This window comes from Canis aureus, chromosome 15 (genome assembly GCF_053574225.1).
Source record: "Canis aureus isolate CA01 chromosome 15, VMU_Caureus_v.1.0, whole genome shotgun sequence".
NCBI lineage: Eukaryota > Metazoa > Chordata > Mammalia > Carnivora > Canidae > Canis > Canis aureus.
Window position 1 is genome coordinate 9,016,427 of NC_135625.1, and position 15,933 is coordinate 9,032,359.

The 15,933-nt window shown below is 49.2% G+C and overlaps 1 protein-coding gene and 2 pseudogenes across 1 annotated transcript; 1 reads left to right on the plus strand and 2 right to left on the minus strand.

Moving 5' to 3' along the window:
• The first annotated feature begins 221 nt into the window (after positions 1-221).
• Positions 222-5,144, plus strand: LOC144284115 (RNA-binding protein 4B pseudogene; annotated as a pseudogene).
• A 1,910-nt stretch (positions 5,145-7,054) lies between these two features.
• Positions 7,055-7,975, minus strand: LOC144283929 (adenosine deaminase pseudogene; annotated as a pseudogene).
• Positions 7,976-12,591: 4,616 nt separating this feature from the next.
• On the minus strand, positions 12,592-15,154 carry LOC144284116 (ubiquitin carboxyl-terminal hydrolase 17-like protein 6). The gene is made up of 2 exons (XM_077848466.1): positions 13,633-15,154; positions 12,592-12,677 (listed from the first exon to the last, which is right to left on the minus strand). Exons 1-2 carry the CDS (start codon positions 15,152-15,154, stop codon positions 12,592-12,594), a joined length of 1,608 nt encoding a protein of 535 aa, XP_077704592.1.
• Positions 15,155-15,933: the final 779 nt, after the last annotated feature.

Sequence of the window (15,933 nt, forward strand, 5' to 3'; positions counted from 1 at the left end):
CATCCAGCTGTCCATTGAGCCTTGGGAGGCATAGCTACTGAGGTCTCCTCAATGCAGGAGAGAGTCGAACTTGAGGCCGCGGGCTTATCCCACCTGCAGGGGAAGTCTCCCCTGTTCTTCCTCAGTCCCTTGCTGGATGCCACCATACCAGAGAAGGTCAGCCATCCCCAGTCCCCTTGGCTATGTAGGGAGCCCCCATGACATCAACTGAGTGAACTGCAATGGAGTTTGTCTACTTTATGGATGGTATGAGCACCATGCTACAGGGGGGGAGCTCATGTGGAATATTTATGTCCCTAATAAAGGACACAACCCACCCAACAGTCAGCAGTAGAAGCCAAGCTTTAGGCTGCCATTTAGCTCTGGATGCCCTGGTCAGCAAATGGTTCCATCAGCACCTCTTACAAACTCTTGGGCCACTGTCTAAGAGTTGTTCCTTTTAGGGTAAGGAACTCAGGGCACTCTTGCCTCAGAGATACCCCAAATATAAATCAAAATCACAGATGTCCCCACATGCAGTAAGGCCACAATGCAAGGCCTCCCTGGGACACCACTTGTCCTCCTTGGTGTTCCAACATTACAGATCGTGGCCAGACGCTCATTTTGCTTCTCAGGATACATAATGCTGGCCCTACAGGAGGGACTCAATAAGTAAAATCCCACCTCCCCTGGAGACCACAAGCAGCCAGTGGAACTGAGAGGCACACACTGGTCTCCTCAAACAACTCCTATTTAAGCTTCAAGGTGTCAAACGGGCCTCCAGTGGAGGCCATCAGGGGCCTTGACAACACAGAGTTTCAAGACAAAAGGATGCACGTGCAGTTATCCACAAGCCGACTTCGGACTGCCCCTGGGATGGGAGACCAGAGTGGCTGCTATCGGCGTGGGAAAGAGGGGCACTGGTCCAAAGAGTGTCCAGTAGATCGCACAGGTCGTGTGGCGGACTTTACTGAGCAGCATAACGGACAGTATGGAGCAGTGCGCACGCCGTACACCCTGGGCTGCGGGGAACCCACGTGTTACAACGATGCATATGGAGCATCGACTCCTAGAAGCGCTACCGGGTCCGCTCTTATGAGGCAGTGGCGGCGGCAGCAGCAGCCTCTGCGTACAACTGCGCGGAGCAGTCCATGTCCCATCTGCCTCACGACCAGAGCACAGCTGGGACCAGTCACCCCAACCCCACTTCTGTTGATCCCTACGACAGACACCTGTTGCCGAACTCAGGGGCTGCTGCCACTTCGGCTCTGTGGCTGCTGCCGCTGCCAACACCTTGTCCTACTATGGAAGGGGCAGGAGCCCCCTTCGTCGTGCCACAGCTGTGCTCCCCACGGTTATGGGCCAGAGAGTGAGCTGCCGCAGGCCTCAGCAGCTGCACGGATTCTCTGTATGGCATGGCCCAGTGTGAGCGGGAGCACATGTGGACCGAGCACAGTGCTCAGCCTTTAGAAACTGGAGGTAGGATCATTGCGGACTGAACCCTGGGCTGCGGTCATATATGAGAACCTGCTCCGCGCGTCCCCTTGCCACGATGTTTCCATTGCTTCGTGTTTGAGTAAACAAAGGAGTTTGTGACCAACTGTGTTTTCTTTCTTAATTTAATTCTTATAAGTTGACTTATCTTTCCTCTTGATACTAGTCCCTGTAGCCTTTCACTCCGTTCCTTATATTCTCAGCCTCTGAGCAGCCCTAGGTAAGGATTATGCTGGCATCCCCTTTTTCCTGTACCGTGGATCCCCCTCTTATCTTGCTTTCCTTAGGAATTGAGCCCTTCTCCCTGTCTACCTGCAACATCTCCTTTCCCTTTAAAATGACCATGTAGTGGCACGAGACCTTTTACTCTTCTGTTAGCTCTGGGCCCTAACGTTGAGGCTAATCTTCTGAAACTGCTAGGACCATTGGGGTTTTGGGGGTGGGGGTTGTTGTTTTGTTTGTTTTGCTTTATGTCTGACCTGTGATCATGGTACAGCATTAGCTGAAATTTAGCCTTGTTTTATTTCACTCCTCCCACTTTTTAAAAAATATTTTGACAAATAAACGTTTCTAACACTTAAAAAAAAGTGAGAGAAAGAGGGAGAGTACGAGCAGGGGGAAAGGCAGAAGGAGAGGCAAAGCGTTCCAAGCAGCCTTCTTGCCGAACATGCAAAGCTTGGCATTTGGCTTTATCCGACAACCAAGAGATCATGACCTGAGCCAAGATCAAGCGGGATGCGTAACCGACTGAGCCACTCAGATTTTATTGATTTATCCATGAAAGACACAGAGAGAGACAGAGACACTGGCAGAGGGAGAAGCAGGCTCCATGCAGGAAGCCCAATGTGGGACTCGATCCGGGTCTCAAGGATCACGCCCTGGGCCGAAGGCAGGTGCTCAGCCACTGAGCTACCCAGGAGAGGAAAAAAGGGGTTTCTGAGGCAGAGCAGCATAAAGAGACACAAGGAGACATGAAATTATATGGCTTGCTCACACAACGCTGGTAGTGAAGTATGGCTGAAACCTCAAAGGCTGCAGATGGAGTGTTAATATGTTTTCAATGACGCATTTACAAGTTTTGACTTATTCTATAGTCAAAGAGTGAGTTATGAGCAGATGACATGATTCTTTCTGTATTTGTATTCAAATTAAAAGGGAATGGAAGAAAAAAATAGGGAGATTACTGTCTCTCTAATTTATTTGTTACTCCTTGCTGTTTCTTAAACTTCAGAATAGAATTACTACCATCATTTTTTTACAGTTTTTTTAATGTCTTTTATTTTTAATTCTTTTAAGTAATCTCTCTGCCCAACATAGGGCTTGAATTCATGACCCTGAGATAGATAGAGTTGCATGCCCTACCAACTGAGCCAGCCAGGAGCTCCATTATTCATTGATCATCTTCATAACTACAACTTTTTATATTCTTTGTTTTCCTCATCATCACTTAGCTGCTTTGTTTTCTTTGCAGCCTGTTCCACTAAGGAGCAGTTGGTGGCCTCTCTTATTCTTTAACTTGAACAAACAGAAGGAGTAGCAATGTAAAAGGGTCCAGGGCCAACTTGACTTCAAATTCTTCCTCATTTCCAATGTGTCTTACAAGACCTCTCTTTTTGTTTCATTCTCTAGGATTAGAAGAAAGCCTTTGTTGTAATTTTAGTTAGCCTTATTAATGACACCTTTCCTTTATTTCAAATATTTGAGAATGTTTATATTATATGTAGGGATGAAGTTGAAGCCCACTGTTTGGGAGCCAAGACTGTATAGGAAAGACAGTATATAATACTTTGTGATATGAATGATTTATCTATCTCAGATTTCAGGTTACTGTTAACACTATTCTAAAAAGACAGTATCCATATATAGAAACATTTCTTATTGATAATGTTTTATGTAACTAAGTATTATGAAGATGAGTCCTTTTTGGTTTGATCTCTTTTTCCCAAATTAGGAATGAGTATTAAGATTTAGCATCAAGTTTATGATATATTTGAATTTTTGCTCCATGCATGCAACTTAATTTTTGTAAGTTAATACTGAGTTTTATAATATTAAAAACGGGTGTCAGCCTCACATGCCCAGTTGGTGACAATGTGGGAAGCTAGTAGGGATGGGTCAGCTTAGAGCAAGTTAAGTACTGCATGAATGTATTCCAATTCAAAAGAAGAAAAACCATTCTGTCTGCCAAACAAAATATATTCTGAAGGCTGGCTGTTTTGTAATACTTGATCTGAAATTTTTGGGGTCTGAAATTTATAAAAGAATTAAATTATAAAATGCTAAATGGCTTACCTTTATTATGAAGTCATCAGTTACTTTATTTTTTTATTTATTTATGATAGTCACACAGAGAGAGAGAGACAGAGAGAGAGAGAGGCAGAGACATAGGCAGAGGGAGAAGCAGGCTCCATGCACCAGGAGCCTGATGTGGGATTCGATCCCGGGTCTCCAGGATCGCGCCTTGGGCCAAAGGCAGGTGCCAAACTGCTGCGCCACCCGGGGATCCCAATCTGTTACTTTAAAATCAAAAGAGAAGAAGAACTGGGGGTGGTGGAAGGGGAGGAGGGCAGGGGGTGGGAGTGAATGGGTGACGGGCACTGGGGGTTATTCTGTATGTTAGTAAATTGAACGCCAATAAAAAATTAAAAAAAAAGAAATAAAGCAAATATCTTGAAACCTAGTTATTACAAATTGCCATCTGTATTTATAATAACATTGGTAGCTATTTTTTTCTAATAAGATGAGTGGAATTTCCTTGATTATAGGTTTATTTTTATTATTTTCTATTTTGAAACGGCCAATATGCTTATGAGTAAGATTTGTGTGGTCAGCTTCTGTTCTTTCATAAACTTCAGATAAAAATCATTTTAGCTGTAACCAAAACCTGAAGTCTTTAAAAAATGGCAGATGTTAATTTAAAAACAGCATATACTAATTTAGTTTGCTGTGTGATTATGGTCTAATGGAAGTTTCATAAGCTTTCTTTTCCCCTAACTCAGAAAAGTATATGTCAGAGTTTTGGAGTATGTCCTTAGCCAAGAATTTTATCCACTTAACATATGTTTACAAACTTATATAAAGCAAAAAAGAATGTAGGTAACTATAGTGAGCAAGAAATATAGTTTTGCTCATATTATCTGATGTTTGCCAAAAGAAGAATAAAAGATGTATGAATTAAATCATACAGAGAAAAATACACATTTGAGGAAATTCAACAAGAAACAGATATCCCTGAAAGAGAACTTGGTAGAGCCCTGCAGTCCCTCGCCTGTGGTAAACCAACACAGCGGATTCTTACAAAAGAACCCAAGTCCAAGGAAACAGAAAATGGCCACAGATTCACAGTTAATGATCAGTTCACATCCAAAGTACACAGAGTCAAGACTCAAACAGTTGCTGCCAAACAAGGTGAATCTGACCCAGAAAGGAAAGAAACGAGGCAGAAAGTAGATGACGACAGGAAACATGAGATCGAAGCTGCTATCCTGCGGATAACGAAATCCAGAAAGAAGATGCAGCACAGTGTGTTAGTAGCAGAGGTAACTCAGCAGGTGAAGGCTCGATTCTTCCCAAGTACAGTTGTTATTAAGAAACATATAGAAGGACTTATTGAAAGAGAATATTTGGCACGAACACCTGAGGATTGCAAAGTATACACATATGTAGCATAAAATGCGTTCAGAAATTTGATTTATCCTTGGACTGTACTCTTCGCATGGACTGAGAAGTTCTTTTAAATCATTAAATATTAAGACGACCATCTCTTCTATTAAATTACAGCACATGTTCTAGACCATTCAGATCAAGCCTTTACTCCCTTTGAGAGTTTTCAACATCAATTGATTGAGCTTCAGGCTTTACAGAGTTTATCCCTGTAGAGATCATCTTTTTTTTTTTTTCTGGTTCTTCAAAATTTTATTAACAAAACCAGGGAGAGGGGAGGCAACAGTGAGCAAACTGCACAGTCCCACCCAGGCACAGAGAACGGAGAGACAGAGGGACAGACAAGGACAGAAGAAAATCCTGAGACCCTCTGATACGGGCAGCAGGGTAGTCAAATGGTGGGTGGGCACAGGGAGAAACTCAGGGACCACTGGAGAAACAGATGAATGGCAGAGCAGCCAAACGGGGGATTCGGGCGGCTCCGGGCCTGGAATGCAGAGCGTGGGGACTTCGGGGCCAGTGAGGCTCAGCGGTCAGCACTGGAGCACGGCTCGGGAGTGAGCGGGTCATGCTGGATCATGAGGTGCAGCGTCAGGGCCAGTGATCCTGCCCGTCAGTCCCAGCCGTGCGAACGGTGCGTTCCTGCTCAAACAGCTCGTCCGGCTTGTACCACGCGTGCACACGCTCCAGGGCCACTCCAGCAGCCGCAACCTCTCCCAGCAGTAATGCGGGTACACTGGCGTTTGGGCAGGAGGCAGAAGTCACCCGCGAGCTAAAGACATCACGCACAAGAGGACACCCACGTACCTCATCAGCTGGCACTTCGGGGTCCCGGGAGTGCTCGGGGCACAGCACCTGGAGCCGTTTACAGTATGTCTTTCTCTGAGGGTTGTAGACATCACAGAAGAGTCGTGTAGCTCCCTCAATGTGTGTGGGGTACGTGGACCCAAAGGACGTCTGGCTCTCGTACTTGGCAGCAGCGCTCCATGTGGCGCAAGGCAACACGTGGGTTGATAGGGTGCCCACAGGAGATGCAGAAGATCTGCAGGTCCGTGTCATCACTGTCACCCTCATTGCTTTTCCAAACAAGGGCCTGTTCTGGGATTGTGGGTGGACATGAAATGGGGACACTTGTCGGCCCATTTCAGAGAAGCCTCCAGAGCTCTGCTACTATCGGCGGGTCCACCCCCCAGGCTTCCTTGGCCTCCCACCTTCCCCTCCAGCCTTGCCACACTTTCAGTGTGGGCTGCGGGGGCTGCTTCCATACCCCTGTGGGGGCAGTGGGGTGAGTGGGGTCACCGTGGATCCACAGCTGTTCTGAGGGATGGATGCCTGGTGTGGGAACGCTTCCCTGATGCCACATCTTCCAACCTCCCCCAGCCCATGAGGCAGCTTGTGGATTTGACTGGCCTTGCCATCTGCCCCGGGCAGGAGGCCAGGCTTGCCTTTGCTCCAGCCCCAAGTGGCCAGGACAGAGGCAGCCTTGGCTGCCCCACTTTGTCACGGACAGGCCTCTGACCTGTTCACATCCACTCTCTCCGGGGAAGCTGAGGGGAGCCGTATAGAATCCTTGTTCCATTGCATCATTACTGGAGTCTTGGGGCAGCTGCTAAAACCACTCGGTTTTAGTATTCCATGTAGGGAGTGGGGCAGTGTCCCATGGTGGGCTGGCCTGGGACCTTGTGCTGTGCTCCGTTCTGTCACCCAGTCACTGTAGATATTTTCTACCTTCCTGCATAACTCAGGTTCCAGGGTACGTGATCTGTTCTCGGTTCCCTTAATAAACAAAGTCAGTCCTCCAAAAAAAAAAAAAAAAGAAAGAAAGAAATATGATCATCTCCTTTTTTTCCCCCCAACAATACCAGCCTTTGAGTTCTTTATTAAGCACCAGATTTTCACATGTGTCACTATAGGAGGGAGGCTTCAGATTCAACCAGACTCTGGCCCGTAGTCAGGAGAGATGTGGTGTGCTGAGGTATTCCTGTGTCTAGAAACAGGCACATGGCTTCAAGAGCAGCAGAAGTGGACTATGGGCATCATCGTCTTCCTTGAAAGAGTAAAGGTAAGTGTCGTTCAACCCAGGGAACTGAGGCTCCATCCCCAGGGGGAGGGCTTGGAGAGGTGGCCATAATGTCTTCAGGGATGCTGCCCTGAAGCATCCAAAGATGACATCCCATAGGCTTTAGAGAGCAGATCAAGAAGCTGCTTCTTTTCATCTTCTGGGAGGAAACTAAACTTTGCCGCATTGATGTTCAGTCTCTTAAACTCCTCCTCGGCAAAGTCCATGCCCTCTTTGGGCATCTGGTAATCCGTTCCAGGGTAGACTTGAAGATGAGTGGGTCATCCGTGTTGAGGGAGTAGGTAGCCTGGTCATGTTTGAGCCGAACCACTGCATGCTCCGTGTCCGAGTTCCAGGGGCCTGTGAGGTAACGGGACCAGGGGCAGATCTCGAAGTGCATGTTTTCCTGCTGCAGCCTGTCATAAAGGGCCTCGTCCTGCAGCGTGTGGTAGCCATGGCCCAGCCTCTCCGTCTTGAGCGTGTCCACAGCCTCTTTGACCACCTCCGCTGAGCCCACTCCCCTGCATGCACAGTGCGGTGGATGCCTCTCCTCACAGCCTCCTGGTAGCCCTTCACGTGTCCCAGGAAGACACTGCTCCCTTTAATGGTCTCGTCTCCTGCCAGGTCGATGGCCACCACAGTCTGCTGGTACTTCGGACACAGCTCCACCACCTCCAGGGGCCAACTGGGCTGGTGGTGCAGGTGGCACAGGATGGACCTCACTTTCACCTTGAAGTCCCGTTCTCCCTCCTGCAGGCTCTGGCTCACCAGGGCCACCATCTCCCCTAGGATTTGCAAAATCTCTACATTAAAATTGATGTGGCAGTTTTAATACAATGTATACGAAATAGTCTAAAATTTACAATACCGGAAAACATGATTATTTTTTTTCTCCTAAAGTTGAAAAGCTTGGAATGTATGTCCAACAATGAGGTAAAACATTTTGTCTCTCAATTTAAAGAACTGTGCAAGAATAACATTCAAACACATTCAATTAGGGCACTTTTCAGTTTTGACAGGAATAATGAATTACTGTAGCCAACAAGGCACAGTTAGAAAATGCCAACATTTCAAGTCAATAAGAACAAGGCAGATAATATCAAGCAAATCTTTTAAAAAACTTTTCTTTTGAAACAATTTCTTTGAGTTCAAAGGGCAGTTTGCTTCACGTGACTGTAATTTCTTGTGCCAGGGAGGAGTCTGCCCTAGAGAGCATCGGAAGGCAGCCACTCACTCATTCCTGCACATTGCAAAAGGGCAAAGAAATAAGGTCCGTGGAAGGCGCTACTCCCACGTGGAGGATGGAAGGCACTACTTTAAGTTTTTTCTTGTTTGGGGTTTTTAAAATCACGCCACCAGTGTTTGTTGCTCACACTCTCGTGCACGGCCACAGTGGCCCCTCGGCCTCCTGAGGTGCACAGCCAAGCCGTCTCCCCTCAAGGACGTGTGTCCCGTGTGCCTGGGCCAGTGTGGCTGTGTCCAGGACGCAACAGGGAGGCAGCGCTCCACAGGGTCCTGGGGCCATCCAGGTTGTGCCAGGGTCTCACAATGGGCTGAGTTGGACATAAAAGCAAACCTGTAAAAAGAGCAACAGCGTCAGGAGTCCCTAGAGAGAAGACCCTCAGCCACAGGACCTATCCTCCTGCCGGGCCTCCCATCTGCAGCCAGCACCCCCTCTCATGTAGCGGACCCCCCACCCCCTGTCCCGCCTCCCAGGGTGAGTGGGGAGGCTGGCATGGGTTTTGAAGCAGGAGCTCTGCCAGGAGTCTTGCGACAGGCTAGGCTCACAGAAGATCATTGACCGGACCCTGTTGTCCATCCTGACATGGGCTGGAATCCCAGCAGTCTACACATTGGGACACTCAGAGGCTCTGAGCATCAGCCTCAGGGCACCATAAGATTAGATCCACGCTTGTGTTTGTCCCGAATCTTAATGATGTTTCCACCTGTCTTCAACCTGACACCTGCAATCCCTCCTCCCTACCCCGCCCTCCCACTGGCTGTGAGAGGATGCATCCTGAGGTCTTCACTATACTGACACTTCACTAGCCAGATAGGATGTCCCCTGTCCTCATCCCATGTGCCACTCCATGAGGACGGCCTCCCATTCATGTGCTTGGCAGGATCACTGGCATTTGAGTGGATGCACTGACCCCTGCCCCTTCCACCCCCAGGTAAAGTGCAGGGACTGTGGGGCCTTTGGACACAAGGCATCAAGCACCAGATGCCCCATAAAACACTGGGGCACGACCCTTGTTCCCATGGACTTGGGCTCCAGGAGGCTGAAGGAGAATGTGGAGCCGGGGAGTCAGCGGGACCAGTGGCACCAGGCTGGACTGTTGGACCAGGCTGAGGGGGAGAAGGCAGAGAGACGAAGGTGAGGAATGGGGCTTGTGACCCGATCGCCAGGCTGACATGACAGACCCTGAGTCCGTGTGCATGCACAGTGTGCAGGGCGGCTGCAGGCAGAGCCAGGCTGGGCGAGGCAGGCAGAGGAGCTCCCAGACTAACAGGGTCCACATTTGGGTGATGGAGCTGTCCCTGCTGATTTGGTGTGGGATTTGTGGCTGGACAAGTGTCCCTGCACCAGTGAATGTACGGAGCTTGGCACATGCCAAGGCAGACCCTTTCTGACGCTGCATGAAACAAACTGCCTGGATGACCTGGTGGGTCAGTGTAGTCAGGGTGGGGCAGAGGTGGGCAGAGAGTGGCTGAGGAGGGAAAGGACCAGGTTGGCCCAAGCCCCGAGCAGGTGTCTGGCTGGAAGCCAGGGAAGGGAGTTCCTTCTACTTTCCATGCTTTGATTTCTGGTGCAGGCAGGAAGCCGAGCAGAGGCCCTGCTCCACAGGTTCCCCAGGAGACCCTGGGAGGGGCAGAAGCGCACCTGGAAGGAAGACACGGAATCTTGTGACTATGTGAGGGTGAGTGTGTGTGCTTCCCGGGCTGTGCCCTTGGGCACTCCCTGGGCTCCATGTGCCTCCTGGGGGAGGTGGGACTCCACTTCCTCTCTGACCAGTGACAGTTGAGCAGCGTGGTCTTTGCACCCTTTTTTTCCTTGGTGCCCATGATATTGCCTTATGCCTTGTATGTGTGTGAACCGTGGCTGGTGGCATGTGATGGTCATTGGTGGGCACTCCTGGAGCACATACCACCTCAGAGAACAGGCCTCTGTCCTTCATGACACATTACCCCCCTGCCCATCCCCTCTCAGGAGCTGCCACCATGACTCTCCAGCATCAGGACTCCTATTGCCTCATGAGCATAGTGGATGGAAGAGCTGGTCCAATGGAAGAAGCATCGCTGTGAGGCAGGACTTTCCCTGTCCCCCCACAATGTCTCAAGGGCATCAAAAGCATCCAGTCATACCTTTGTTCCGGACCAGCCCTGCAACTGCATTCCCTACTCCCAGGGTGAGTCAGATCAACAGATCCCATCTTTTTCTTTCCCTGTTCCGGGGGAGGGGGTTGTTACTAAGGTCTTGGCCGTTAGTTGGTTTCTTTCTTTCTTTCCTGAGTGTTCATTTTGCCTTAGTGCTGGGGCCAAACTCATGGAGTCCCATGTGTTCTCTATTCCCACAGTGTCCACACATGCCGATGCCTGTCTACACCACCAGGAGGCCTTCTATCCCTGAGCCTGCCCTGCTGATGGAACCACGTACTGACAATCCAGTCATGAGTGTCTGGTCCCATTCCACATCTCATCTCAGAAGCCCTCAAGTTAGCCTCAGCCCACCTGGTGGACCTCCTGGTGCCCAGGAAGTGCCGATCACTGACACCCCTCAGCCGGCTTGCCAACCCTGTGTCAGGGCTGACAGCCTGGTTGTGCAGCAGATAGACAAGAGGCCCTGCAGAGTGTCCCTCGAGGGTCCCCAGGCTGGCTCCCAGGGCCATGGGTTGGGACACACCCAGGCACCACCCAAGTATCCTGAGGAGAACACCCATCCCGCTGTCAGCAACACATTGGCAGACAATTCCAAATGCCCCCCCCCCAGGCTCCAGGCAAGAAATGTGCCCACATGCCCCTAGACAGGACCCTGAACCCCCGAAAGAAAGCGTGGTGGAGCCCTAGCCAGCACACCTGCAGAAGCATCCAGGAGGGCCTGTGGGGAATTCAGGGAATCTGTGTGCTCCAGGAAGCGGACATGCCCGTGGATGCACAGCCAGGCCCCCGCAGCCCAGGAAGACACCTGCCCTCCAGCCAAGCAAGGGCCCCCAGCCCACACCTGCCACACCTCACCTGGAGACCTGCAGCCATGCACCGAGCCCCCACGGCCGCACTCTGCACGGGCCCCCACTCAGCCCCTGGAATGGTCTTCACCAGATTGGACAGAAGCTGCTGGAGCTCCCGGTTCCTTGCAGCTCCCTCATTCCTTCCTCCCGAGAAGCCAGGCCCTGCTCAGGGCCCTCCTACCCCCCACCTGTTGGACGGAGCCTGTGTCTGTGGCCCCTGGAGTGTCCTCCACGGTGACCTACAGGTGTCCTCATCCTCAGAAGACTGCACACCAAATTGTATGTGGGAATTTTTTATTAAGAATAAAAAAACACACAACTTTGTAATAACATTTTAGAGCAAAAACAAACAAAGCAGATGCAATATTTTACATAACAATTTCAGAGAAATAATATCAACAAGTACAGAAAATGTCTTCTAGGAGAAAACATGGTGTAATTTGCAAAACTCTGGATGGGATCTTTTTCTAAATAAGAAATTCAGACATTTATAAAACAATTTCAGATTAACTTGTTAATTTCTGTTACAACCAAGTTACAAATTGCCTGGATGATTTCCCTACATTTGTTAGAAAATGGATTTCACTAAGACAAACTGACATTCCAGACTGGGAAGCACGATTTGACATTCCTATAGATTTACCTAAAGAAAAACTGCAACATCTGTGTAGTGGGGGGAGTGTATGTGTAGGCGCACAAAAGCAGGACACTCAGCACGTGGTGGACTTGACCGTTTCCATCCAGTTCAGCGGGGGAATTGCTGGTTCACCACATCAGTCCAGGTGGGGACATATCCTCATTCCCACAGACACCTCCTCAGTGTCCTCTGCTGTGGAGGACAAGTCCCCGAGTCCATGAGCTGTCTCATTCCCTATGACAGTCTTCAGAGGACGGGGATACCTGCAGATCCTCTTACGGAACTCTTGGCAAGACATGCACACAGGCTCCCTCACTCTTTACGACACAATAAACTGTATTGGCCATAAGAAACACAATTCCCAGACATGAAAGAAACCCTGACACCTTAGATCTATAATTTGTCTTAGGTACATGAAAATCTCCAAAAAAGCCTGATTTTTCTGCACAGATCCTATTGTCCCTTACTATCCAGTAAGGGTGGCATGTCCAAGTTTGAATACAGAGTGAAAATAACATTATGATGTGATGTTACAACTGCACATCTACGGTCACACTCAGAGGCGTTTGCTGGTCATGCAATAATTTCCATTCTACAATGAACTTGTCAAACTCTTCTAAAGAAATGCAATGATAACACAGAACACCTATAACCTGACCTCAAAACGCTTTGGTAGACTCATGAACTTGGCACTGTTTTCCAGAGGTATCAACCCAGGTCCAAATTTGAATTTGAACTGGTCTGAAATCCAGAGTCCACTTCTTCTGGGTCAAGAGATGCCACAGAGTAGACGGTAGCAAAATAGTCATAAAAAGTTATGTTCAGTGGGAGGCTGGGCATTTCCCTTTGGAATAAGAGTCCTTGTTAGTTTGCTTCTCTTCAGTCTTAATGTGGGAGAGAGTGAAGGGAACATAATAAAATCACTGTGGTTCAATCAGGTCTGGATGCAGTTATCGCCCCCAAAATAAGCACTTAATTTCCATCTTACAATTTCCAAGCAATGACCAAGACACATCGCTAGCAAGACCCAATACATACTTATGTTCGGAGAAATATTCTTTCAACATAAATAGAAGAAAAGCATTGGGAAGTGGGGAGCATGACGAAAGGGTCAAACATACTGACTTCAACCCCAGGTCCTCAGCATCATATCCACTCTCAACCCTGATTGCTCACTGCCTCTCACCTGCAAGTGGCCCCCACTCTCCCCAAGGCTGAAGGAGAGGCAGGTTCCTCGATACACCCCATATGAAATACACACTATCCCAATAAAAGATCATGACAATGAACCAGGTTTAAATATCAGTGTCCTCAAGTTTCAGTTGAAGGCCATATCCCATGAACACACCAGATAGATGGTTCTTCCATACATATAGAACACACACTTCACATAACACAAAATATTTCCAGTATGGGACTGTGTTCGGGTTTGGAGTGAGTGAGTGACGCTGTGTGTGTGGGTGTGTGCGCCCATGTGCACCAAAGTTAGGAGACACATCCCTGGACTGCTTCCCCAGAACTCTGTCCCTTCTTGCTCATCCTCTTGGTAGGTCGGGCTCTCCCTGGCACACGCGGGACTTTGGCCACGTCCCCGGCCACCTGAGGTGGGAGCATCCCAGGTGCAGTGGTGAGCAGGTCGATGGTCTGCTGAGGATGATTCTTTGGCATCTCAGGTCTGTATTTGGAGTGGTGAAGGATGACTGCGTTCGCAGGAAGAGCAATTTCTCTTCTCCTGACATTGAGTTCAGGCTTAGGGCGGTTGCATTCTTGGAGGCATCTCCACTGGTCTAATGTCATTTGTTGCCTTGAGGTCTCTTCCCCACGCTCCTCCAACTCAGGAAGGTTCACGGAGGGATCCGTTGCCGGCTCTCCTGAGGCCTCACCAACCACTGTGGGGTCTGCCTCGGGAGATGCGAGTCCTCCCTCCTTGACTGACTCCCTCCCAAGGTCTCTCTCCAGATGAGTCTTCTGCATATAAAAGAGGACATAGGCAGGTTGGCGCAGCGCACAAGTCACATCACAGGCGCTGACCTTAGCATCATCCATTTTATACCACTGGCCATTTCCTGCCTTTACAAAACAGAAGTAATGTCCGCTGTGGCAACTCCTCCCAGCGTGCACCAGCACGGCATAGAGCACATAAACCAAGGGTCCTGCCCTCTGCTCAGACAGGCAGTGTTGCATGTCAAGGCGCTCAGGATATTGCACCTCCTTAGTCATTTTGTTGCCTGTCAAGTCTGAGAATCGTCTCAAGACCAGGATGAGGACCTTCGGGGAAGTGTGCAAAGTCAACACCTTGGACGCAGGCACCTTCTCCAGACACTTACTACAATAGTAGGCATTTTCACCTTCCAGCAGTTCGGGCTTCATCAACTGCTCCAAAGCTTGGCTGATGCTGTGAGCAGCCCCGATGTCCAGGCTGATGTCCAGGTAAGGTTCCAGAGTGCTCGAAATGCCTTGGCAGTGGAGACACTGGATTTGAGACCTCCAGTACCCCCCAAAGAGTTGCTGGATGAGGGTGCTGTCCTGAGGACGCTCAGGGTCTGAGGGCTTGTCCTCAGGCAAGCATGCTTGCTGCATTGCATCCAGAATGAACATGAGATACTCATGGGCATCTTCCTGCTTGTGTCTGTGGAAGGCGGTGAGCAGGAGTGGCAGGGGCTGGAGCACACGTCCAGGATGGCAGAGAACCCGCGTCAGGTGAGCCTGCAGGGTACACAGCATGCAGGATGTCTGCCTCCTACAGGTGGTCCCGTGCTGCTGGGACAGCATGTAGCTGGCGAGGGGCTCTGTGTAGGTCAGACACTGTAGGGTCGCATTCACATAGCAAGTGTTGCCCATGTTCTGAAGCCCGGCTCCCACCTGGGAAAGGCTCCTCCAACTCAGAGGCGTCTTGGTGGGAGGCAGCCCTGCTGATGCGGGAGCCAACGGGTCAGTCGGGGAGGAGAGAGTCTTTGATGCAGGGGATGTCGTCTCGGGCACAGAGGGTCCTCCGTGGACTTCAGCACCGCCTCTCCTTGACCAGCATAACTGGGGTTTGGGAGAGGCGCTGAACTGAGGCTCCTCTGAGGGGTGGAAGTGGGCAGCCTCCATGTCTGCAGAAACAGTGTCCACAAGATACATTCAACCAGGAGCTTCGGGTCGCAAAGGGATGCTCCTCTCACTGTGCCAGTTTCCAAATGTCAGATAGTGAACCTCACCTCCACCTTTATGGCTTTTGGGCCCTGGGATAAGGCACAAAGTCCTCTAATCCACTCTAATTGCTTGATTGGATTACGGGATTTGGGTGTGGTCCCTCCCTGACGGAGACCATTCAGGTCAGCCCAGCTCCTAATCTTGCCTCCCACAACAGACAGCACCTTCAGATCTTTCTCAAGCTCCCTAACTGCCCCTACCTATGTCTAACAGACTTTCTTCAGTGTTTCTATGTTCAGTGGAAATCTTAATGGGTGTCCTTTTTCATTTTGAGTAACCTCAAGCGAGCCAAGGAGAGTTAGACATTAGTGATCTAGGACAGGGAAGATCATTCTCCCAAAAGAGCTCAGGTATCACATAGGAACACCTTATTCTCACCAGCCAGAATGTTTGTAGCTGTAACCAATTATTTGGGAATATGGTGTCCATGCTTTGCTTCTACACCTTCATCTCTGTCTACTATGATTCCAATATACAAAGATGATGAAGGTCTTAATGAATATCATTGTCTGTCTAGGTGTGTCTCGGGTCTACAACAAGTGAAATCCTCTAGATGGTTTTATGCTTTTGGGAAACATTCCTTTAAAGCTCCTTTCTGACAGGTCTATATCTTAAATCCAGTGTTATTATGCCTAATTTTAATTTTTCCTCAGGTAATTCTACACCAATATTCTTTA